This window comes from Pleurodeles waltl, chromosome 3_1, assembly GCF_031143425.1.
Source record: "Pleurodeles waltl isolate 20211129_DDA chromosome 3_1, aPleWal1.hap1.20221129, whole genome shotgun sequence".
NCBI classification, from domain to species: Eukaryota; Metazoa; Chordata; class Amphibia; order Caudata; family Salamandridae; genus Pleurodeles; species Pleurodeles waltl.
The window spans coordinates 1,446,477,015-1,446,501,474 of NC_090440.1; the positions used below are offsets into that span (position 1 = coordinate 1,446,477,015).

General features: G+C 41.8%; 1 protein-coding gene across 1 annotated transcript in view; it reads right to left on the reverse strand.

Annotated features, from left to right (window-relative positions):
* The window catches only part of LOC138283591 (uncharacterized), a 47,732-nt gene extending 23,585 nt beyond the window's left edge, over positions 1–24,147 (reverse strand). The window contains exons 1-8 of the mRNA XM_069221530.1: positions 24,070–24,147; positions 22,827–22,863; positions 18,135–18,178; positions 17,400–17,977; positions 6,177–6,282; positions 4,339–4,485; positions 3,037–3,097; positions 745–911 (exon numbers count right to left, since the gene is read on the reverse strand). Of these exons, the coding sequence (XP_069077631.1) occupies positions 745–911; positions 3,037–3,097; positions 4,339–4,485; positions 6,177–6,282; positions 17,400–17,977; positions 18,135–18,178; positions 22,827–22,863; positions 24,070–24,147 (1,218 nt within the window). The remainder of the gene's footprint in view (positions 1–744; positions 912–3,036; positions 3,098–4,338; positions 4,486–6,176; positions 6,283–17,399; positions 17,978–18,134; positions 18,179–22,826; positions 22,864–24,069) is intronic.
* Positions 24,148–24,460: the final 313 nt, after the last annotated feature.

Here is a 24,460-nt window from a genome sequence, read left to right on the forward strand (position 1 = left end):
TTATTTTTAAAAAAATATAATAATCTGTTTTTATTTTTAAAAAAAGAGGAAAATAAGTCCAACTGGACTCAAACTTCCAAAGCACAGTTTGAAGGACACTACAGTGGTCTAATTAAGACATTAAAATATTTTTTACGTCAAGTGTTGCGATAATCATGAATAAATCACAACGCTCAGCACGGGCCCTCCTGTGTAAAGTTGCAACACCTTTGCGAATATCAACACCAACAAAAAAAACTACAGACATCCACTCTCAGACAGTGATGGAAGCATTTACAGACTCACTGAGAGTCTCATGCTCCCACTCACTAACCCACCCAGACACTATCTATCTATCTATCTATCTATCTATCTATCTATCTATCTATCTATCTATCTATCTATCTATCTATCTATCTATCTATCTATCTATCTATCTATCTATCTATCTATCTTTCTATCTATCTATCTAACTATCTATCGATCTTTCTATATATATAAATATATACATATAGTACTCTTAAAGAAAGGTTTTAATGTACCTGCAAAGTGACGCATGGGGAAATTATTCCGGATGTACTGACCACAATCTAATGACTTAAATGTGATGTGGTTCCATCGCCCGTGGAAAGGCAGTATCCTTAAATTGTGACACGGCCCTAATTTACAATTTTTATTTAATAAATTGATTTGGACTGGAAGAGTATGTTGCTTCCGAATGCATTATATAGTAACGAGATTTGAGTGTGTAGAAGTTACACTTACCTCCGAAACGGGATCTGCACCCATGCATAGTAAGCAGCTTACTGCTTCGTACATTTGATCTTTCTTGAAAATGAGATGTTTTTGAGTGTCGGCGGTCAAGTCATTTCTCTGAAGCTCTTTCACCGCTTCATATTGCCCTTGGATAGCATACTGTAAGGGGGTTAAACCTACGGAAGAATCAGACAGGCAGCTCAGAATCTGACTTTGTGGCCAGAGAAATTAAATATGCATACATAAATATACAATTAATTTAGTGAAGGGCGGTAAGGGTAAACCAACAAAAAAAACTTAAATGTATCTTTGTGAAGGAAGTTGCTGATTTTCAATTGGGACAATGACATTTCTTCTATCAGTGGAAAGTTCCCGTGCTCTACTGCCCACTCTTCTAAGATTCCATAGTAAATTTAGCAGACGCAGTGTTGAATCAACAATCCTCGTTAGAGTGGCTGATTTGTCAACATGTATGGCAGAGTTACATCCAATGAGCATTGAAAATGCACAATTGATTTGTACAGAAATATGATACCATTGCATATCCGGATAACGCATTTCAACTGTGCCAAATCCAGGTCGGCATTAGGGACATGAACAATGCACACTGGGAAAACTTCTGAAATCTGAGTAAATGTTAATGGCCCTCAACATACAAACACTTACTGAAATCTTATTGGTACAGATGTAATAGTGCTAACGCTACCTCTACAGACTCCCGCTGATACGGAAGCTACATTCATGCATATGGTCCCAAACACAGAATATGGTTGTCCAGAGCAGACTCTTACTCCTGAAGACAGTCATTCAGAAAGGCAATACTCGTGCATCATGTTTAGTATCTTTGGTACTCGCTGGCTGGCTTCAACATCATCTTAAAAACTTTAATAGTTGAATATGAAATGTGTTACGTCATTTTCAGATTATTTCCCAATCTGTAGTTGAAATCCTTTTGCTTCCTCCTAGGTTTGTAGAGCGCAAATACATCAAATATTCTTAAAACCTTTTAGATGCTATCCGAGTCTACAAGATTAGAGCGTGTCCGGCCTAACCTTTTCATAATCAGACATTAAGTTGATTCTATTATTTGGGAGTAGCTACTAAAATGAAAAAAAATCAATGTGCATTAAAGTTACAAGCTACCTGTGACCTGGACTACTAACGGTATGTGGTACAGTTGACTGAATTATGCTGCAAGAAAAGACCAATTAAGCAACCTAATGCAGCACATCGTTTGGTAGTATTACTTCATTGTTTTGTAATTTTTTCACATGTTGACACTGTCTGGGTAAAGATTTAACTTCATTCTTACCAGTTACCAATGAGCAACTGAGCATGACCAGCCATCCTTTGCATGAGTCCTTCCACCGAACTGCAACAATAGTATTTTGACGGCCAGACCAAACTTTTATTAAGGCACTGAGCCGTAAATATTCAAGGGTGACATTCTCACTTTCAAAGTGACCTGGAGATGCTCGAGGGTCAATTAGGCTCTCAAATGTTATTTGGGATCCAAAATCCACTACAAATCTTTTTCCAAAACACATTTTTATACTGCAAGGAAGGTTAGACCCTCAAAAAGCTAAATATTATTTCCTCCCTCTCTCAGGCCCCGATTCACAAAGAAAAAATAATTGAAGTCTAAGTTTAGACCCGAAGTCTAGCCCTAACCTTAGACTTGAAGCCTAAGGCTAAATTCACAGAGGTAAATTTATACTTTAGGTTTACCTTTGTGAATTGGGTTCTTGGACTTCAGGGATAAACTTAGACTTCAGGTCCAAGTTTACTTTTGTGAACTGAGCCCCTCGTAGCTGCCACTCAGTGACTGGTCTCTAGCTACCTATCAGTATTCACACATTTTAGGAGTATTGTGTTGCAGAATGAAGTTCTTCTATTTTGTCGGTTCGTAATCACCTGAATATCTGTTGAGTCTGTTTCTACAAATACGTTTGCCTAGGCCTGTAGCTCTTAATCTCAGAACTGGATGAGCATTCGTAGAACCGGCTTGAACATAGCCTTCTCTCCAATCAGATGGCCATGAAAAATGTGCCTGATAGTCTTTACATGCTAAATCAAACTAAAACCCAAAATGAAGGTCTCTTAAATAATATTAATTATTATTTTTGTAGTTATCATAGGCTAAAACCTTGGGCGTAATCCGTTATTATCAATACTAGAGTGTTAACATGTGCTCCTTTTGAGTCATATATAATACAGTAAGTTTGTTTGAAGGGTGGTAAAGTATTCTTGAAAGTTTTATAAATGATGTACTTATTTGTCTTGCAGTGTACTCAAACTCACCATTATGGTCAATTGCATCAACTTGAAAATGAAGTCCTTCGTCTTGACTCTTTCTAAACATCTGATAAAACAGAAGAGAAACGGTTAAGCTTTCAGAAATAGTTACACTTTTACATTAACCCGTTTTTTAATGAAACATGGCAAAGCAATTAAGAGGTGGATGATGTGATGAATTAAAGCAGAGTGCCATCTTTGAGCCGGACCCATCCCACATAGTCAGGGTCGTCACATGATACACACATACATACAAATACTGTAGCTGGTATTTATTCTACACATGCCGGTGTTTCTCCTGAAAAAGTGAGTTAGACCTGTCTTTCGCATGACAATAATGGACACACCTCAAAAAGTTTCATCTAAAATCATGCACATGAATTTATATTACTGTAACCCCAGGATTAGCCTGTCTGGGCCAAACTGAGTCCATCACACAAAGAGCCTGATTTATATTTATGTATGAGATGTTTGAATTATGGGTTTTATTTTATAGGATATTCTACTATGTTCAATGGAATTATTTACAGACTTTAGTTAATGAACTACGCTTCAAATAAACATATTTTATTAACTGAACCCGAAAGTAGTGTTGTAAGAACAAGTGGTAGGTGAAAACAAGGTATGGTGGTTGTTGCATGGATTTGAAATAATCATCTGTCCTATATCTGTGTTTGTTAGGTACACACATGTATTACCTGTCCACAACTCAGCTTCCTCTCCTAGCACTCAATGACTTTATACTTGACTTCAGCAATATACACTCCACTGTCTTTTGGCTAGCTTCACACTGTAGAAAACCCAGGCGCATATCTATATACATACATACATACATACATACATACATCTGGCATCAGTCCTATGGCAGTATTATTAACTGATATTCTGGACATCCTCAGCATTAAGTGCCTTTGAGTTACGTTGTGAGACAGAAGAGTAAAGTTCATTATTCTTTGTCCTATCATAGGGAAACAGTATTTCTTTTGGGGGGGACTTTGAAGCAAGGCAGGTAACAGGAAGTTGAGATGTAGAGCTTAGATTTTTTTTTTATTTGTTTTTGTAACACTGAGTTTAGTACTTTACACTACTGAGAAGATGCTACTTAGCACTCCATCATAGTTAAGCGATTCAGCCTGCTGAATCAAACCACTAGAAGCCTGTATATTTTGTAAAGTACCAGTTTAAAGGTTATGCATGACAAATCTATGAAAGTTGATCATGCGCATGAATTATAGTTTATGGTCAGTGTGCATTATAGTTAGATACAAAGAACATGTTTGATTTGAAGGTGATAATGCTTTGACGCACCTCTAGAACCCTCCAGTAGCCATGTTCTGCACAGATGTGTAGTGCTGTCTTTCCTGAATGGTCTACCTCATTTCCATTGGCTCCCAGGAAAAGCAAGTCTCTCACCATCAAGTGTTGGTTCCGTTCCGCAGCCAAATGTAACGCTGTCTACAAACAAGGAGCAATAAGAGAGTCAAAGAGATACAGCCCTAGCACCACCAGAGCGTCACCTTTCCTATTTACAAGGCGGCTTTAAGACACTTTTTTTGGCTTAATGCCACCTTCTAAATATGACCCTTCCACACTAAGCACTTTGCCTGGAAAGGGCGTGCAATGTGTGTTGCTGTGGGCGTTCCACAGCAGCACCCATTAACTTTTGACGCTGCCCCAGATTTACAATATTTAGTAAATCTGAGGCAGCGCCAAACTCTAAAGCCACCCCTGGGGCATGACACAACTAGGAGAAATGCTTCAATTTGTCCTCGTTTTTTGCTCTTTCTATGTGTGCTGCATTTCACAGCATGCATAGAAAGAGCAAATCACCACTGAAAATTGTTTTTGTGAAGGGAGGTGTCCCTTCGTGCACAAAAACAATCTCCCCTGCAATGCAGCCATCCTTACACAATGGTATAAGGGTGGCTGCATTGGAACTCAGCAGCAAATTTAGCACCGGCGCAGGAGGAAACATAGGGGTGCGCCGTATTCTTCTTAATACAGCGCGTCCCTTCATTTCTAAGGCGACGCAGCATGGTACTGCCAATTCTGGTGCCGCGGTGCTCTGCACCACTTTATTGTAAACATGACCCCTTGGCTTTATGATTGTGAGTCGTTACTCACACCAGCAAATTCATTTGATTGAGTTAGGATTTTCCCAATTGTTTTTATTACGCAGTTATGGGGTCAACAGTCAACATTCAACCGTTTCAACTTGCAATGTAAACCTTGTACAGTACATTGTCTATCTTGATACTATATGGTCAAGTGTATTGCGATTTGATTATCCGCCATCTTTGTTTTGTGAATTCAAATCCATTGTACCCTTGATGTGAACTATGGTGTTACAGCTGTATTTTTTAATGGACGGTCTGTTTGGAATAATTATCTGCTTATCGGTCTCCGCTGAGTGCATCCAGAAGAAAACGGTGGGAAAGAGGTGCAAAAAAGAGTGAAAGAGGAAGAAAGTTAACATGACTAATACACAGTCCCAAAAGGTTGCATTCTACTCGCTATTATAAACAGAAAGAGTGAAGCATGTTTTGAGGGTGTAAATACAAGGAAGTTGATTGCGTAAGTGGTGTCATTGGATATTAATTCCCGCTGGCTTTGAAGTAAAATGCTGTATTGACTGTAGAATTGTGTAACTATTGCACAATTTAGGCCTGGTTGAAATTTAAATTACACCTGTGTAGCTTTCTTAACTCTGGGATTTTGTTTTACAGTTGTTTCCTGAGACCCACCATTAGGCCATGCCACTGAGATTAATGGACTGATTAGAGTTTGGTCGAGGGAATACTCCATTGGTCACACTTGTGACGGAGTAACCCCCTCCACCAAACTCTATCTAAATCAGGCCCTTCATTTGGGCACATGTTGCTTTCAAGGTAGCATGCAGAGAACGTAAACAAACCAAACGAGAGCAGCTGCTGCTAGCGCGAAGTGCAGTTGTTCACTGCTTTTACCATAAACGCATCCTCATGCCAAAAGTAATGAAAAATGCAATTATGCACGTTTTGCCCGGACTTAATTGTGACTTCTTGCATTCGCAAATAATAGTTCTCTAATACATTCTGTTCATGGAAACCTCTCTGTCTTCTCGTTCACGATATACAAAATCACACATAAATAAATGCCACATTTACCTTGCTCAGTGCATCCTTCATGTCAATGATGTTGAAAGCAGCTAATTGCTGTGCAAGCGCAAAGACCAGGGCTCTTCTCCCATTGATCACCGCGTTGTGAATCAACCTGTGGTAAAATAAAATTCCTTTTTATTAGTTATTATTTGTTTCATATTCGTTTTTTAAATAATATCATACTGGTCCAGGCCAGGCTTCAGTGGCTAAGGAACTCTTGGGGTCCCCCTGCAGGAAATGAAGAGTGGGCCCTCACAATACCCTCGAACTGAGAAGCTGAGGGCCCCCCTTTATGTATGGAAGGCCGGAGGCCCCACGCACTGCAGGGGCTTCACAGGTGTCCCTTACACCCCTGCCAGGCTTGCCTTAAACATCTTGATATTTCTTATCACAAAGCAAACCATTTTTCTTTAGAATCCTGGAGCAAGACAGGCAGAACAAATATTTGCTCCCCAGACTGCCTTTCAGTGCCAGACAACAAACCAACAGCTGTTTTTTATGCTGTATAAATCAGATTATATCAGCGCCAGGCACACCTACTTCCAGGGAACTGTGACGGCGAAGCGCACAGAGACTTCGAACCTTCCCAGAGGCGCAGCTATTAATGCAGCAGGTGCAATGGCCTCGGGGCCCATTGGTCCGAGGGCCACACAGCACCCCTAACACTGGCTGTTTTTTTCTTCATTATGAAACTAAGGGATAGAGTCCCAAGTTCATTGCTTGCATTAGGGACCAGTGCACCCTTTCTAAAAATTGAACCTCCCTTATTTCATTTTTTAAGAGCTCTTTATTTTTTATTTTGTTTCAGTACATATGCATTTGTCATCATGTTTTACACAGATGTATTATAGCACATTACGAGCTAGGTTACCGTAATTGGTAACTCCTTGACATATATAGAGCTCCTAACTATAACGGTAAAACTTTAAATATAGCTAGACCGTACATGCCATTACTGATGACATGTCTCTCTGCGCATCCCGACATCCCGTGCGTTAGGTCCACATCTAAATCAACGTCCCTTGTAAACAGTGTCATTTCTTAAGAAGTTTACACTCGTGCCCCCCCCCCCCCCCCGTGTTGTATTTCGCTGGACATGTCGTTTTGGCATTCATCATCTCATGTCCACTCCCTGTGTTGCTCTATGTGGATAACATGTGTAAGTAGCCGGTTGTATTATCGGGTCCATTAAGGATGCATCTCTGTTTTGACGTGTATTGCCAATATTATTACAGTGGAGTAACAAAAGCCCTCGCCGCCCCCGTGGCGCGGGTTGGGGTCCAGCACAGTATCCTGGCCAGAGAGTTCCTGAGTGAGTTTGGAGGGCCCCCTCATGTTTCGTTATGGCTTTGGATGATAGTGTCCCATTCTGTAATTGTCATTCCCCCGAGGTGTCTGTTTTTGTGAAATGGGTTATAGTACCTGTATCTCTGTTATCATCCACTTCTGTAGACCGTGTATTATTTTATGTATTGTTGGGCCCGTAGGAGGTTTCCACTGCATTGCCAAGTTTCGTTTACCAATGAGCAAGGCCTGATATATAAATCTAGATACATTCCTGACTTTGTAGGATCTTCCAAACCTTCCCAGAAGGGAAGTTGCAATGCAGACATCAGGTCCCTTTCCCTTAAAGTCCCATATGACCTCAATCAATGCCTCCAATAATCCTGTATAACTACAGTGCCACACCATGTGGAGAAAATCTGTGTAATCAGCCTTGCATATGGGGCATGTCAATATTCACCTTGGATAGATTTTGGCTATTCGCATTGGGGAAAGGTAGGTATGCTGTAGGTAATTTAGCTGGGTATATTTAAAAATTGTGTTACTAGTTAGTGTTTTAGTGTATTCTAAGATCTTTGTCCATTCTTCGGTCGCTATTTCCTCACATGGATGATGCTCCTAGTCGCCTGAAGTGAGGTCATGAGAGGCTTGAAGGTTGAAGTTAAAGCTCTGAGTATGTATGTGGCTGCCGTGTGCTGTGCACCTTGTGTAATAATTATATGCAAAGCATCTGATTTCGGGGGCTCGGTCATACCAGTCATACCAGTAATCCATACCATTTCCATCTCGTCGACCAATGCATTTTATGTCAGAGCCTGACCAACATGCAGGACATAATAATCCACCACCATCTGAAACAAAGTACGTCTACCATTCCCATTTAGGTCTCCTAGTACTGTAACGTCATTCAGTGACCAGTCTTGAGTGGGGTGTACCTTAAACACTACAGCCAATTCAGGTATTTTCCACAGTGACATTTTCAGGGAACACGGGCAGAAGGCCCTAGTTTAAGGGTGTATTTATGCTAGCATTCCCTACCAATACATTAGGAACTGCTATATTAATTACCCACCTTCTCCTGCTAAACATCAGTAAATCACCATTGCTGGTAATGTTCATTATGTCTGTTCATCTGGGGACTGTTTCCACCGCCAGCCATTGTGCCATCCATGCCATCTGGGCAGCTAAGCAGTAGAGTTCTAGGTTGGGCACCCCCATCTCTTCTGCATACAATGGGCAGACCACTTTGTCCATTGATATGCACTTCTCTGTTGGGCCCAGATAAATCCAACAAAATGCATTCAGTATCTCTAGAAGAGTGGCCCGTAATAGACCGTGGGAGTACCATGAAAAAGCAGAGCAACCTGGGCAGCGTTATAATTTGATTACAGGTCTATGTCCTCCCCAGTTGTCATCCCACAAGGAGGGTCCATTAGTGAATCTGGCTGCAACCTCCATGTTGGTACAACATGTGTAACCCTCTTATACCAGAAAGTTAATGGGTTATGGCCTGAGTCAGTGCAGCACAGGTATTCTGCAGAATGCAGTTGATAGCTAAATCTTCAGTTCCCTTATAAATATCTAACAGCATATGTATGTCATGAATGGGTGAATAGAATGAGTATTCCTGAGTATGTGAATTAAGTGCTCTCCATAAAACATATAGACCGAAGGAAGAATTGCATATGGTACTCCTTCATGGGTGAACCCATCCCTCGAACATTCCACAATAGAAAAGTATAATTCTGGATGGTGATAGTAATGTATTGGCCTCCATACACTGGGGAATTCCTCAGGGGACACACCACATTTCAGAATCAATGGGAGTGTGGATGAGAGATAGGTGGACGCCCAGCTGTGTGTCATGGCCTGTGGCAGTCCAGCAGCAAAACCCAACTTGGGTTGTTCCGAAGGAGTGGATGGCATAAGATTGTGCTATGTGCCACAACGTGTAACCAAATTTGGATTGGTATTAACATCCCCAGTATTTGTTGAACATGCTTTCACTACCTTAACACCAACAAGTAGCACAAAATTATACAATTCGAACTCTAATCTCTCACTTTCGCAACTGTGCAGTAGCATATGGGGGAAAAACAAAGTGGAAAAATATATCTCTATGTACTTTCAGGTATCCACCTCACCATTGTGGGCATCAGTAGAGCTGTATATTGTAAAAAACTACCACCCACAGTGAACCATGCAGATTTTACCTCAGAGCACCCCAGACTGGTATCCTGAGTTCACCACATGATTCAGTGTTGCATCCGTTGGTGGGATCAATAGATAACATCTGTTGTCATAGGGGTGATGTTAGAACCTTTCTGAGATGCAGGCACAATACCTGATATCAAAGATTATGACCCCTGTCCAATGTATTTGAGTCACTGAGCCCATATTGCATTAGCAGCATCCTAGGAGCTGGCAGATCCATCAACAAAGTGGCCATTGCAGCCGCAGCTTGTTCCTTAGTGAGAGTCTTTAAAGGTGTCACATGTATAGTGGTACAGTCCTCAGTCTTTTGGGTTTCTCTGTGCATTCTTTTATGTGCGCAACTTTGTGGCCTGTGGCTTACTGCCAAACCCAGAAATTGACTGGGGTCATGAAAAGTGTGTTTTACCCTTCATCACCACTCTAAGTTTTCCATATCCATTTCGCCTGTAGGAAGCTCTGCTTATTTTGGTGCACAGGTGTGGTAAAGTCTGGAAATATGTGGATTTTTTGGTTCTCTAGTTTTCATGGGCAATTCTTATGAGCAAGCTAGTGGATGCTCTCTGTTCTGATACACTGAAATTTGTGCCACTATAGGGTGTGGTGATGTGCCCAGTGATGAGATGTGCATTGGGACCCTTTGTGCCCTTTCCACAGGGAAGAATCAAAAGCACATGTTCGAAGAACCATGTTTCTATAAACAATTCTGCAAATGAGCAAAATATATTTTTAGGAAGCCTATGACCCTTATGCTATAGTGACAGGACTGACCCCACTCGTTCTTGACTCTCTCATGTAGTATGTGGACCTCCTATCTTAGTTCTATAATTTTTTGGTTGCTATGGGTCAGAGACCGACGGTCTCACGACGGCCAATGTGGATTCATTTTCAGCCACGGTGTTGGATAGCTTTCTGTGGTTACAGCAGAGCAGTCCCACCTCCAGTGCCACTGCATTACTTTTCTGCTCTGAAGCAGTGTGTGATGCCATGATAGGTTGTAGAATCTCAGTGGATTTGTTCAATGCTGGTACGAGGGTCTTAGCTGATCTGGGTATTTCCAGAGCTTGCTTGGTCATCCCAATGATTATCTGACGTGGGGCTTTCTTTCGCCCATCTCCATCTGGGTGATCGAGTATACACTATCAATGGTATAGTCCCATTAGTCTATGTTTCTGGGCAGATACGTAGGTTCTTCAGCGGTGAATGATGTTGCTGCAGAACACAAGGAAACAATGTCCCCTTGACTGTTAGTTAGAAGTTTGCATGGTTTCTGTTAGACCTGACAGCCTTGGGTGGTCACCCCTAACTTTTTGCCTGCCTCCCTCCACTTTTTGGACACTGTTTTTGCTGGTTTCTAGACTCTGTGCACTTTAGCACTGCTAACCAGTGCTAAAGTGCATATGCTCTCTCTCTTTAAACATGGTAACATTGGATCATACCCAATTGGACTATTTAATTTACCTATACGTCCCTAGTAGTGTACACTATATGTGGCCAGGGCCTGCAGATTAAATGCTACTAGTGGGCCTGATTGTGCCACCCACTTAAGTAGCCCCTTAACCTTGTCTTAGGCCTGTCATTGCAAGGCCTGTGTATGCAGTTTCACTGCCAATTCGACTTGGCATTTAAAAGTACTTGGCAAGCCTAATACTCCCCTTTTTCTACAAATAGGACACCCCTAAGGTATGCCCTAGGTAACCCATAGGGCAGGGTGCTGTGTAGGCAAAAGGCAGGACATGTACCTATGTAGTTTGCATGTCCTTGTAAAACTCCTAAATTCGTTTTTACACTGCTGTGAGTCCTGCTCCCTTCATAGGCTAACATTGGGACTGCCCTCATACGTTATTTGAGTGGTAGCTGCTGATCTGAAAGGAGTAGGAAGGTCATATTTAGTATGTCCAGAATGGTAATATAAAATCATAATCCTGCTGACTAGTGAAGTTGGATTGAATATTACTATTTTAGAAATGCCACTTTTAGAAAGTGAGCATTTCTCTGCACTTAAATCTTTCTGTGCCTTACAATCCACGTCAGTCTGGGTTTAGTTGATAGCTCCTTGTGCATTCACTTAGACACACCCCAAACACAGGATACTCAGCCTCACTTGCACACATCTGCATTGTGAATGGGTCTTCCAGGGCTGGGAGGGTAGAGGGCCTGCTTTCACATAAAGTACTGCTACACCCCCAACTGGGACCATGGCAGACAGGATTGAAGTGAAAAGGGACTTGGTGCACTCCTAAACCTCTCTTTAAAGTCTCCCCCACTTCAAAGGCACATTTGGGTATATAAACAGGGCCTCTGCCCCCTCCAACTCAGACACTTCCTGGAGAAGAAACTTGTAACCAGAACCTGCATCCTGCCAAGAAGAACTGCCTCGCTGCCTAAAGGACTCACCTGCCTGCTTTCTGTGAAGGACTGCTGCCTTGCTGTTGCCCTGCTGCCTTGCTGCTCTGTGGCTGTGGTGAACAAGTTCTCTCCAAGGGCTTGGATAGAGCTTGCCTTCTGCTCCCTGAAGTCTCAGGACCAAAAAGACTTCATCTCTTCAAGAAGGACTCCTTGTGCAGCGAAATCCGACACACACCCTGCCAGAAATTACGCACAGCCTGCACCGCGGTGAAAATTTCACTGCACGCCGAACCGGATTGACGCAGCCTGACTTCGCAATGAGAAGATCGACGCAGCGCCAGCGTAGTGATTGGAAATTCGACACACGGGCCACTGGATCGATGCATAGCCTGGCCGGAACGACGCAGCCCGACTTCCAGAGAGCAATCGATGCAGCGTCTGCCGTGTGGTAGAAAATTTGAGTCAACGCCCACCGAAGTGATGCAGCTCCTTTGACTTCATCCTGCCAGAGCAGGAAATCCACACACCATCCCCGGGGCATCTGAAAACCCTGCAACCTGAAGAGGATCCATGACGAGCGACGGAAATCGACCCTGTGTGGAAACTAAATGAGGCATCGCCGTGTGGGGCCTGAGAAATCGAAGCACACCCCTTTGTTTCCACGCTTCTCCTCCTCGGTGGCCCTTTTGCGGAGATTTTTCACGCAAACCAGGTACTTTATGCTTGAAAGAGACTTTGGGGGTGATTCTAACCTTGGCGTCAGAAGACCGCCGCGGTTATTCTGTGTTTCCCGCTGGGCTGGCGGGCGACCGCCAGAAGGCCGTCCGCCAGCCCAGCGGGAAACCCCTTCCCACGAGGAAGCCGGCTCCGAATGGAGCCGGCGGAGTGGGAAGGGTGCGACGGGTGCAGTAGCACCCGTCGCGATTTTCAGTGTCTGCATGGCAGACACTGAAAATCTTTTAGGGGCCCTCTTACGGGGGCCCCTGCAGTGCCCATGCCATTGGCATGGGCACTGCAGGGGCCCCCAGGGGCCCCACGACACCCCTCACCGCCATCCTGTTCCAGGCGGTCACACCCGCCAGGAACAGGATGGCGGTGAGGGGGTCGGAATCCCCATGGCGGCGCAGCAAGCTGCGCCGCCATGGAGGATTCCTCAGGGCAGCGGAAAACCGTCGGGAGACCGCTGGTTTTCCGTTTCTGACCGCGGCCATACCGCTGCGGTCAGAATGCCCTTGGGAGCACCGCCAGCCTGTTGGCGGTGCTCCCGCGGTCGTTGACCCTGGCGGTCAATGACCGCCAGGGTCAGAATGACCCCCTTTGTTTGCTTCTAAAAGACTTAAGACACTTTTTATCACTTTTCAGTGATATCTCTACATTTACTTATTGCATTTTTTACCTGCATTTATCCAGATAAATATTATATATTTTTTCTAAACACTGTGGTGTATTTTTGTGGTGCTATATGGTGTTAGTTTATGATTTATTGCACAAATACTTTACACATTGCCTTCTAAGTTAAGCCTGACTGCTCAGTCCCACGCTACCAGTGGGTGGGCACAGGATCATTTGGATTGTGTGTGACTTACCCTGACTAGAGTGAGGGTCCTTGCTTGGACAGGGGGTAACCTGACTGCCAACTAAAGACCCCATTTCTAACAGTTTCACAAAGTGCTAATGACCCCCAGCCACTTCTAAGAATCATGATGTGGAGAGCCGATAATGAAGTCCATTATGCTGCCAGTGTCACTAAAAAGCCTGTATACCCTGCAGTCTCAGGTCCTGCACCGACATAGGTTGTGAACAGGCAGCAGAGGATGTTATGTTAAGTTATAAATACTTGCTAATACTTGGTATAGCGCTAAAAACAGCTTACTTCGTATGGAATAACCTGGTTCTAAGGCGTTATAAGAGGAGGCAAAATCAACTCAAATCTCAGAAAGAAGTAAGATTGAAAAACAGGTTTTGAACCTCTATAAAGAGCCAAAACATGTTGTGGAACAAATGTGAACAGGTAGCTTGTTCCAGTAGTGAGGGAACCGTTTTGAGTTGTTCGCATTCGGCAAGGATATGGAAGTGGAGCTGCAATTGGCCAGCCACATACATGGTCTTGTAAGTGAGGCTGAGAAACTTAAATATGCACCTTTTCCTAACTGGGAGCCAATACAAAGATCTCATCATCGGGCCTAGTCTGGTGCCTACTGGAAGGTGATAGACCACTTGGCCTGCCAAATTTTGAACCATCTGAAGGTGAGTCATCAGGGAGAGATTCATATCCACTAGCAAGGTGTCGCCATAGTCCAGGCAACTAGATGTTAGTCCCTGAGTCACGGTCTTCCTGCAATCCAAAGGCAACCATGAGAACACTTTCCTAAAAATGGTGTAATATACCAAAACAAGTACTACATGCAGCCTGAATATGGCTTTCCATCGAAAGCTTGTTGTCTATTACAAAGTTGAAGTTTCTGACTACCTTTTTAGGGCAGGGTGGTGTACCTAATTCTTGGGACAACCAGTCCGATGACCAAGCCTGGTAAGCTTTTCCAAAGATCATAATTTGAGTTTTTGCCCTATTCAATTACAGAAAATGTTGCTTCATTCATTTAGCTAGGCAGGCATGCAGTACCCTAATCTAATTTTAGTAAATTCTGTCTCTTGAACAAAAGGCAGCACCAACTGGGTGTTGTCTGCATAAAATAGAATCTTAATTTCAAGCGACCTCTTGACCTTTGCCAAAGGAGCAACGTTGATGTTAAAAAGCAAAGGGTGGGGGTGTGGTCTGCATGGAGTGAGATGCGTCTCTCAGAACCAGGAGCATAGCTGCTCAATCAGCGTAGCTCCACGCTTGCTGTGTATCCGCAGCCTGTAGCCTCGCTGACGTCATCTTGTCCTGAACAGGCCACGGACATCAGAGCTGCGCAGCCAGAGGCAAGGACTTGTGGCCTAAGAATTGCCGCTAGCTACACCCCTGCGGTGCATAGCATGACTATTTGCAGTACCTCTCCTCGCAAAGTAAATAAACGTCATGGCAAGAATAACTTAACTATATGATTGGTGAGGCAGGAGCTCAGAGTGTAAGCGTCTACTGTCTTAGGCTGCTTAGCCACATCCTACTCTTATGATCCCTCAGGTAGTTTGATGCAATGACTTCTAGAGCTCTCCAAACTGTGCTATTACAGTAACATCTCAGAAGGGCATTCATTGAGGCACAAGAAAGTGATAGACACAAATGGCTCGATTTATGACTGCTAAGTATTCAAAAAAGCTAATCTTGCACTCAAAAATCCTTCTTCATATGCAATATTACTCACAGTGCTACAATATTGCACTGGCATAAATTCCACTAAAAGGGAAAAGAGTGCGATTTCTTGGGAAATTTGAGAGCTTCTTCCTGTTTGATTTTTTGTTCATGGAGAAAAAAACGACATTTCACACATGCAGTGGATTTTTATTTTGTTCAATGATGTACCAAGTGACGAAGTGTACATGGACATGTACTGAAAAGTCACAAAGGTTTCGCAGGAGGTCGTCTAAAAATCTGTTGCAGGTTTTGGACGTGCTAAAGAAAAAAGCTTTGCTAAATCAAAACATATATAAATCTGCACCAAATGAAGGTCTTAAAATAGTGACTGATGATTTGATCACTTATTTTTTAATGAGCCCCCATTGTTTAACTTATGGGACAGCTTCTCAATTCTTCAAAAGTCAAGGGGTGGATGATGGATTGTTTTATCTTTTCACCTAAACCAAATGAATGGCTCATTGGTTCAGAGTAGTATACCTATAGCAAATGAAACAAAATATGGCAGAATTTTGTCACGGACTGGAAACCACTAGTGTTATTCATGTAACTTAATGACAGAGATATAAAAGTCCTGCGAAATAAAGTACGAACCTTTTTAACGGCTGCAAACCAGATGGTTTGTAACCATTATAAAGCATTTTTTTTATCTACTAATCCCCTTTATTGATTCAGAGATGTGGTTCCAATCCACAACATCACAGGGCTCGTGACAAAATAATGAAAATTTTCAATGCACTAAACCCATTTTGTAATTCAGAAAACCCTTTCAGAATCACAAATTAAGCTTATCAACTCATTCTGCATCATAATTGGAAATGGGAGTGAAAGTGGTGTCCCCTTCTAATACTTAATCATAACGAGATGTATCAATAGTTTGCAGCTGCAACAGCTGCCACAAACTATTGATAAGTTGCTGTTTTCTGCAAAAAAGATGGTAACCCATTTGCAAAGCAGAAACTGTCCCCATTTCCCCTTGGACAATATCCCCTTGGGGAATTGTGTTGTTCGGCCCAATGTGACAAAGGCAGTGGGCCAGGAGGCCATTGCCCTCTTCCACTGATTTCTACTAAAATAGTATTTATTTTGAAGCAACACCATCCCCTCTAAGGGATATGGGCTGCTTTAAAAAATAAACGTTTCTAGTTTGGGAATACGGAGATGGTGCTTTTCTGTTCCTTGTAGGCACCCATCTCTCTGTTTGTAGCCAATTACAGGGAGATACATATAGGTACCTGCTGAATTAATATTCATTAGTCTGTTTGTTCTGCAACCTTCTGAGACTGGAAATATTGCAAAGCAAACTATTAGTACATGGGGTGCATCGCAAAACTTCAGGCAGGTTGCAAAAAGTTGGGGTGCAATCTATAACCACTATAAGGGACCTCTCTATATGAACTTTGGGACCTGAGTGGTGACCTGAGTGGCGAAGGCTAGAGTGACATGGTTTATGTCATGATCCAATGTGGTCAATCTTGTTTAGATTACTGTTGATAGTAAACAATTGAAGTCATTCCCATGGAACAAAATTGGGCCTCAGCAACATTTAAATTGCGTTGGCGTAGTTCCCATAATTTCAGGAATTTCGCAATGCGCTTATTATGCAAAGTTCCAGAAATTAAGCCATTTTGAGTAATTATGTGCCTTTTTTGGTAAAATTTAACAAGAAAAGCACTATTCGAGGTTACAAAAATTTACCATAAACATATGCGAAAAACAGAATCTGAACTATTGCTATGTGTGGTGCTTGGATTGAATGTATCTTCATGTCAAAAACTGATGCAAGGACACATTTCACACTAAAATATGGAGCAAGGTGAAAGATTTGCATTTTGCATAATTAAGTGTAACTCCAATAATCGTGCCAGAATTATGTGTAAGTAAACAAAAGGACATTTCACACACCCCTAGATAAGATCAGATTTGAATCATTCACTCCATCAATCCCATTTGCACACTGTATTTCCAATAAGTCAAGTGCGACAGACGCAACCATCATAACAAACAAAATTAAATGATTGATTTACTGCCACAAAAACTTTAATGTTCAGATTTATAGAGTGAAGAAAAGGAAATTATTTTCATACCCATTGCCGTTTTCATCCAAAGCAAATAATACTTCCAGAGGAAGAGTATGTAGGCGAAGTTCTTCTTGTAGAATTTGAAACTGGAAGACGGAGAAAGCACAGTGATCTTGGTCTGAAGAGAGATTTGGAGATGTCACTACTACTGGGCAATTCTGTACATGATCATAGTGCCCACCAGAACATTGAAATGAAGGACTGTGATTGGTGACCACAGAAATATCAATGGGAGTATCATCAGTATAGTATTTGGAAAAGGCTTCCTGAATCCTTGTGGCTCCTAGGCTATCTGGCTGTTGAGCTTGAGCAATTAGGCACTCTGGTGTTTCAGAGTGAGGTTGTGCACATTTATGTGGATGGCTACCATGTTTGGCATAGCACTTCTGACTTCCCGTACAGCTGTCGTTTACATCCAGCAAATCATTTAATGTACCACCTTCTTTTTCCTTGCAGCAACTGTTCAGGGCAGGTGCAACAGCCATGTGAGACTTCTGCTTCAAGTCTTTCTGCAGGATTTCACACAGCGCATCCAACTCTTCATCTACAATTTTTCGCACTCTGAAATCCTCCCTGCTCTTGTTCTAAAAGTGGAAAAATAAAGATGAAATTAATTTGTGTATGGTAAAATATACTTTTATTTGCATGGTCATTTGTACAGTAAGATTAAAATTAAGATCAAAACTACTATAAGGGTCATTTCTTTCCTTGATTATCTACAACCAAAAAGATGATACTCACATGTTTGTGGCGTTTTGTTGAGTAAGGATGCACTCTCCCTTTTTCTGGGGAAGAGAAAAAATATTATATTAATTAGATAACATCAATTACCATTCTCAGATTTTCAATAATTACATAAATTTCATTAACTGAGTACAATAAGCTCTACAAACAGTCACAAAAATTGAGAGAAAATGATGTGAGGGCTGATGGCCTGTTTTCACTCGGAATATCCCTCTCTCAATCTCCATGCTGGGACAAAAGCCCTCATCATGACTTCCAGCTACAGGAGTTGGCATCGCCATCAAGAATCTAAAAGAGAAGCCTTTTTGCTGCATGTGGGTCTCTCATTATATTGGCACAATCAACATATCATCCTATGAGGCTCTACCAGCATTCAGACATAGTTTCTGGAAATTTCCTTCCTTGGCCAATCCTGCCCACTTTCAGAAACCCTCAGTGTTGGAAAGTGGATTTTTGGTAATGTCAGGTAAGTACCTACACTTAGCAATAGGCCACTAACCTCCACTTAGTTCTAGTTACGTCTCAATAAATTAAACCCAGCTCAATCCTTGGTAGCTTGGTAATGAGCGACAAGGCTTAAGTTAGGAGACAAGTGTGTAAAGCATTTACAAATCACAAAACAGTAAGTAAGTAAACCACAAAACACAATAAAAGTCCAACAACAATTTATAAAACTAGATTATCTTTTTATCTTTAAAATGACACCAACATGATTAAAATCAGATGGGGGAACCAGAGATATGAATTTTTAAAGAATTAATGTTTTCTAGAGCACAGAAGCAACTAGCACTCAAAGGGTTAAACAAGTTCACACTGGACAGTGGAAAAGTCCAGAGTTCAGGCCATCCACAAGGTAACACTATTGCGCGTACTTCCAGAAGTGTTTCTTGATTCAGGAAAGTGGTCCACAGCACCAGCCAAGGATTCAGAGGCTCTGGTTTGCCTCTTGGGTTCTGGGACTACAACTCCCAGAAGGCAACTGTTCAACTTATGGAGTTGCTCCAAATGTCTCCAGACTTCTGGATCTTCTTCCAGAGGTCCTTTTTGGGTCCTTGAATTGTCTGCAACTTGATACAAGGTTCTGGATGCTCTGAGTTGCTCCTTGGGAGTTGTGACTACAATTCCCAGAATGCACAGTGTCAGGATCTTCAATTGGCCAATGGATGCTGGCCAGATGGACTCCACTTGCATGACTTGATGCAGGGGACTCTGGGCAGCTCCTTTATACCTGTTGCAAACAAGGGAGTCCCTTCCTGAAGCAGTAGAAGACAGGCAAAGTCCTTTTAGTGGTGAAGCCCAAGTGTGCAGCTGGTGCAGTCCCTCAGAGTGCAGTGTCCAGGTGCAGGTCAGGAGTCCAACAGGGCTGTCCTTCTTTTTCTTTGACTTGTTCCTTCTAGGGATCTGACGTGTGGGTGCTGCTCTGCCATATTTAACCTCCTCTTGGATAGAAAGCAGGGGGGCCCTGGTTATCCAATCACAGGCAGGCCCCTTCCCCATTTGATGACCACTTCCTTGGAAGTTTGGCAAAAATCAATCGCTGGGAAGAAACATTCTTCAGAAATCCAACATGGCTGAAAGCATTTTTTGGAGGTCAGATCTAGCTGAGCCTACCCACTGGAGTGGCTACAAATCCTAAACACACCCCTCTCCTGCCCTCTTCTAATCTAATCAAGAGGGCACCTAATTGTCTTGTGGGGTTGCAGGATGTGGGGAGGTTCTGAGCAGCTCCAAATGTCCTTCCCTGCTTTTGAAAACCAGTTTGGCGCTCTTCGCTGGTCCTGCTTCACCATCTGCTGAGGGAGATCTTCTTCCCCAAGCACATCCTTTGTGTTCAGCACAGGCCACTTCACACCTCATGAAGGCAGCATGGCCAGGCTGCCAGAGGCTAGCCAATCAGAGAAGTGCACTACAGAGCTGAAGTTGGCAACATAAAGGTAGAGTTTTAAAACTCTTTACCTGAACAAGTTATATTAAATCCAACAATTGCAAGTTGTCAGATTTAGTATAACAATAAATTTGATACAAACTCAAGGTATCTGGCACTTAAGGGCACTTTGTTAATTAAAATAAAGTCTCCCCATTTTAGCCTATGGAGACCATTTACTACAGTGAGGGAAAAACAGATTTGGCTATTTTACCTCACCAGGGCCTATAAAACTATTTATATAAGGTCCTTTCTTATAGTTACATGGCTCCAAACCCTAGGGGCACATAAGCCACACCTTAGGGGTGATGTATATGTAAAAATAAGGTAGTTTAAGACTTCGGAAGTACTTTTATTTCCAAAGTCGAATTTGCATATAACTTAAATTTAAAAGCAGCCAGCAAGGCAGTCCTGCCTTTAAAATAACCCTGGGCACCTCAGCAGTGCACCTATAGGTGCACTACCTATGGTGGGGTCCCTAAACCTGCATGCTCTACCATATACTAGGGAGTTTTAGATAGGATGAAATAGCCTATTATAATTAGCCTAATTTGCATATTCATTTTAAACAGAGCACAGGCTCTGGGACTGGTTAGCAGTACCCTGGACACCATCAGAGCCAGGAAAACACCAGCAAAAAGTGAAAAATGGGGGTAAAAAGTTATGGGGCCTCTGCAAGCAGCCCTGTTTTCTCACACTCAGTGTATGATTATATTCTACTACATGACCCTTACAGACCATTAGCCTGCTTTCAGACTTTCCCCGCAAGCCTTCAAAGAACCTCACCCAGCCACTAGTCCACCTACCACTCACAGAGACCACAACCGGCTGTCAGCATTCTGCCTAGGCACTTCAATTTGACCCTTAGACACACCAAACTGTCCTTCAACCTCCCACATGGCACACTTAGTGCTTGATTTATAGTTTGTTGGACAGGTTATTCCAATCAAACTTGATGATTACCCCCACTGCCTTATTTCAAGTGCACTGTATGCTATAGAACTTGTATTGAAGCAATGGAAATCTGTCATATTTGTGATGGAGTATCTGTACATCAAACTTTAAATTGGGAATTTAATTTCTAATAGGTCTGAAATATTTCCAGGTCAATTCATAACTGGCACTCGCAGGGGTGATCACATTCAACCTTCTATGAAACAAAAAATTAAAAACTGGATTTAAAAAGCAGAATTGAATCAAAAAAGTGATCTAAAAGTGATTTTTAACTTCTAGAGAAATGCAAAAATGCAATTGGGTTGTCTAATGGCTTTCGCCCATTTTGGGTCTTAAATTCAAACATTATCACTCCTTGCCTTGTAGCTTCCCTGAGTAGTCCTCTCTTTGATTCTGGCACATGGAGGTGGAAGAAAATATTTTGTTCCCTATAGTACTCTTTCATACTTATATTAGGGTTTACACCCAAATTAAAGTTGTCACTTATTATAATTTTGTCCATAAAGGAAGACACATTTCATGTACATAGAGCGGAAAGGAGTGTTTGAGTAGGGAAATTATTTAATGAAAGTAGAATTAAATATTCTGACTTTGAATTTGGCCTCCCAGAGAGCAAAGCGTTTTGTAATCATCAGATATTCCGCTGGGTCTTACACAAGTCCATACATCCACATAAATCTAGATGTACCACACAATTTCGAGAAGGGTTCCTCACTAAAGAAGATGAAATACCAATCTTTATAGCACACTAAGGGGAGAGTGAGAGGCAAATGACACCTAGGTGCAGCCTCGCACATACATGTAATGAATACACGAGATACGTAGATATTTAGCTGTTACATCCTACATTCAGGTCTCAGGAGTGACAGCAAATATCCCAAGATGTTGGAAGAGGAGACCACACTCACATATTATCATCAGTGTCCCCTCTCCATCTCCATCAAGATAGGTAAATACCCTCTTGGCGGGTTCGACCATCAGTGGGAGTTCTCAATAAAAATACTCAGGATAGGAGCTGGGATCCAGTAACTAAAAATATGTAAGGGTATACTCATAGGGTAGTTATCTCTATTTCTAGGGTACCCACAATATGATTAGAATGCATCGTTAGGATGTGTTCTGAAGCCAATGTCTCAGACATACTCTTTTCAACATACTACACAGTTGACATTTACCTTCCACTGAACTAACGTGTATTACTAGGGATAGGCCGTTCAGGCATCTATTATTTGTTCGACCTTGTGCTTTCCTTAATATTGACAGACTATTTCATTCCTTATCAGAAATTGTACTATCCCTCTGTTTTCATAGCAAATATGACCTTGTCGTTTACAAGGAATGTGAATTTTACTTCCTCAATATTTCAAAGTTGAAGTGTCATTTAATTTAAGAAAGGTAATAACCACTCACGAAACAACGGTGAGATTGTAGGTTTGAAAATAGTGTCACTGGTTGTGCGTTGACGTCTGGTATCTCACGCTAATTGGTAGGTATAACTGTCTTTAACATACCTTTAGCTCTAAAACATGTGGAACACTGAAGTTACAAGGCACAAATGAACATTTCTGATTAGTCAAGAAAGCAGAAATTAAAGATATGGGTACAAGTAGGTTTTCGCTGCTTCAGAGTTGTGAGAGAAGAAATACTAGTAAGTCAAATAGAGTGACCTAATTATTTAACATTTAGGCCAAACATTTATATGTAGATACCAGGGGAAAATAAAACTTAATATGACCGTTTACACTGCGGCTGGTGTTGCTTATCTTTGTTTTGGAAATGGTAACCATTGCATTATAGTTTTTTTCACTTACTTGTTACAGCGTTCAGTTCTCCCTGGAGAGCTGTGTCCTGCAAAATAATAATAAAAAAAACAATGTTTTTATTTGAATTAGGAACCAGTTTAAACAAACCTCTGTATAAATTGCAGGTGGTGCTGGACAAGCAAGAGATTGCCTCTCTCAGATCTTTACAACTTTTTTCTACTCTCTCTGCTTTCGGTGTCATACTGTCTTTCTGTTGATTCCATCTTTGTGGAGTTTTTCTACTGTGTGGCCTCTCAATCATTAGCACTAAAGCAAGACTGTACAATGAAGGAATCTTCCTACAATGTCTAGTATGTTTGTTGGACATATTAAAAAGAGAACGTGATGGTACAAATCTTGAACAGTAAAGCAGAATAGGTGTCCTTAATGGCAGAGTCACCCATTTTAACAACACATGCTCAAAAGGGAGTTGTTGGGTGACGTGTTAGTGTATGTGAAGCAGAATATGCAAAATAAGGAGGGAAATAACTGATTGAAGGAGAACTACAATTGTGTGTGCCTGTGTCACTCTTTATTGTGTGTAAAAAATGGTTTAAGAAAGTAATCCATGCTGTATTGCTAATGATTGAGATGCTACACACTAGAAAAACTCCACAAAAATGGAATCAACAGAAAGACAGTACCACACCGAAAGCAGCGAGAGTAGAAAAAAGTTGAAAAGATCTTAGAGAGGCAATCTCTTGCTTGGCCGGCACCACCAGCAATTTACACACAGGTATGTTTAAATTGGTTCTTAATTAAGCGTGCAAGTACAATTTGTGAAAAAATTAAAACATAAAATTCACATCAGATTTTTTTTTTTAATGAATCGCAAAGTTGAAAAAATCATTTTATAAACAAGAGTCTATAACAATGCAAGAAAAGCCCTTTATCCAAATATAATCCAAATTAAGTAAAAAGAAGATAAGACATCAAGTCTATCCGGCAAGACTGGTTTGAGGGATCCATCGCTAAATCGTCCAACTATCCATTGGAAAGCCACCTAGTTATAGGTCATGCATTTGGGAAACATGGAAAGATTCTATCAATTGCCCTGTCGTTCAACTCCTCACCTTTCACTACAAACCACAACCATGCTAAGCCTTGGCCAGTTCATTACAATATCCTTTTTCAGCTTGATCTGTGGCACTGTTTCCAACCTCACCTGCTCGTTGCCACTCTGTCTCGACACATCCCTGTTCCCATGTTTCTGCTTTTCTCCAGGGCTCTATCATGCCCTGTGCTTCCATACCAGCCTTCGATGCCTTTTCCTAAAGCGAGGTTGCGGAGGTTCCAAAGCACTCTCAGTACGACCTCTCCGACAGGCCATCGTTGTAACCCCTACCTAGTTTTGTTCCAAATTTTTTGTAGTGCAAGAATAATTATTATTAAATATGAATTTTATCAAGACCGTTCTTAACCAATATATCAGCCTTATTTGGAATGTCTGGTGGTGACATTAACACGGTAAAATATCATGATGATCCAATGTAAATGCAATTTGAATAGGCCTTCGCCTTCATTTTAGGTCCACGCCTGGGTATCGGAATCCAGACCTTTACAGCCACTGTAGCCCTCCGCAGCAAGCTATAATGCTTTGCCAGCAACCTTCTGTTAACCATCTAATTCTTACAAACTGTCTG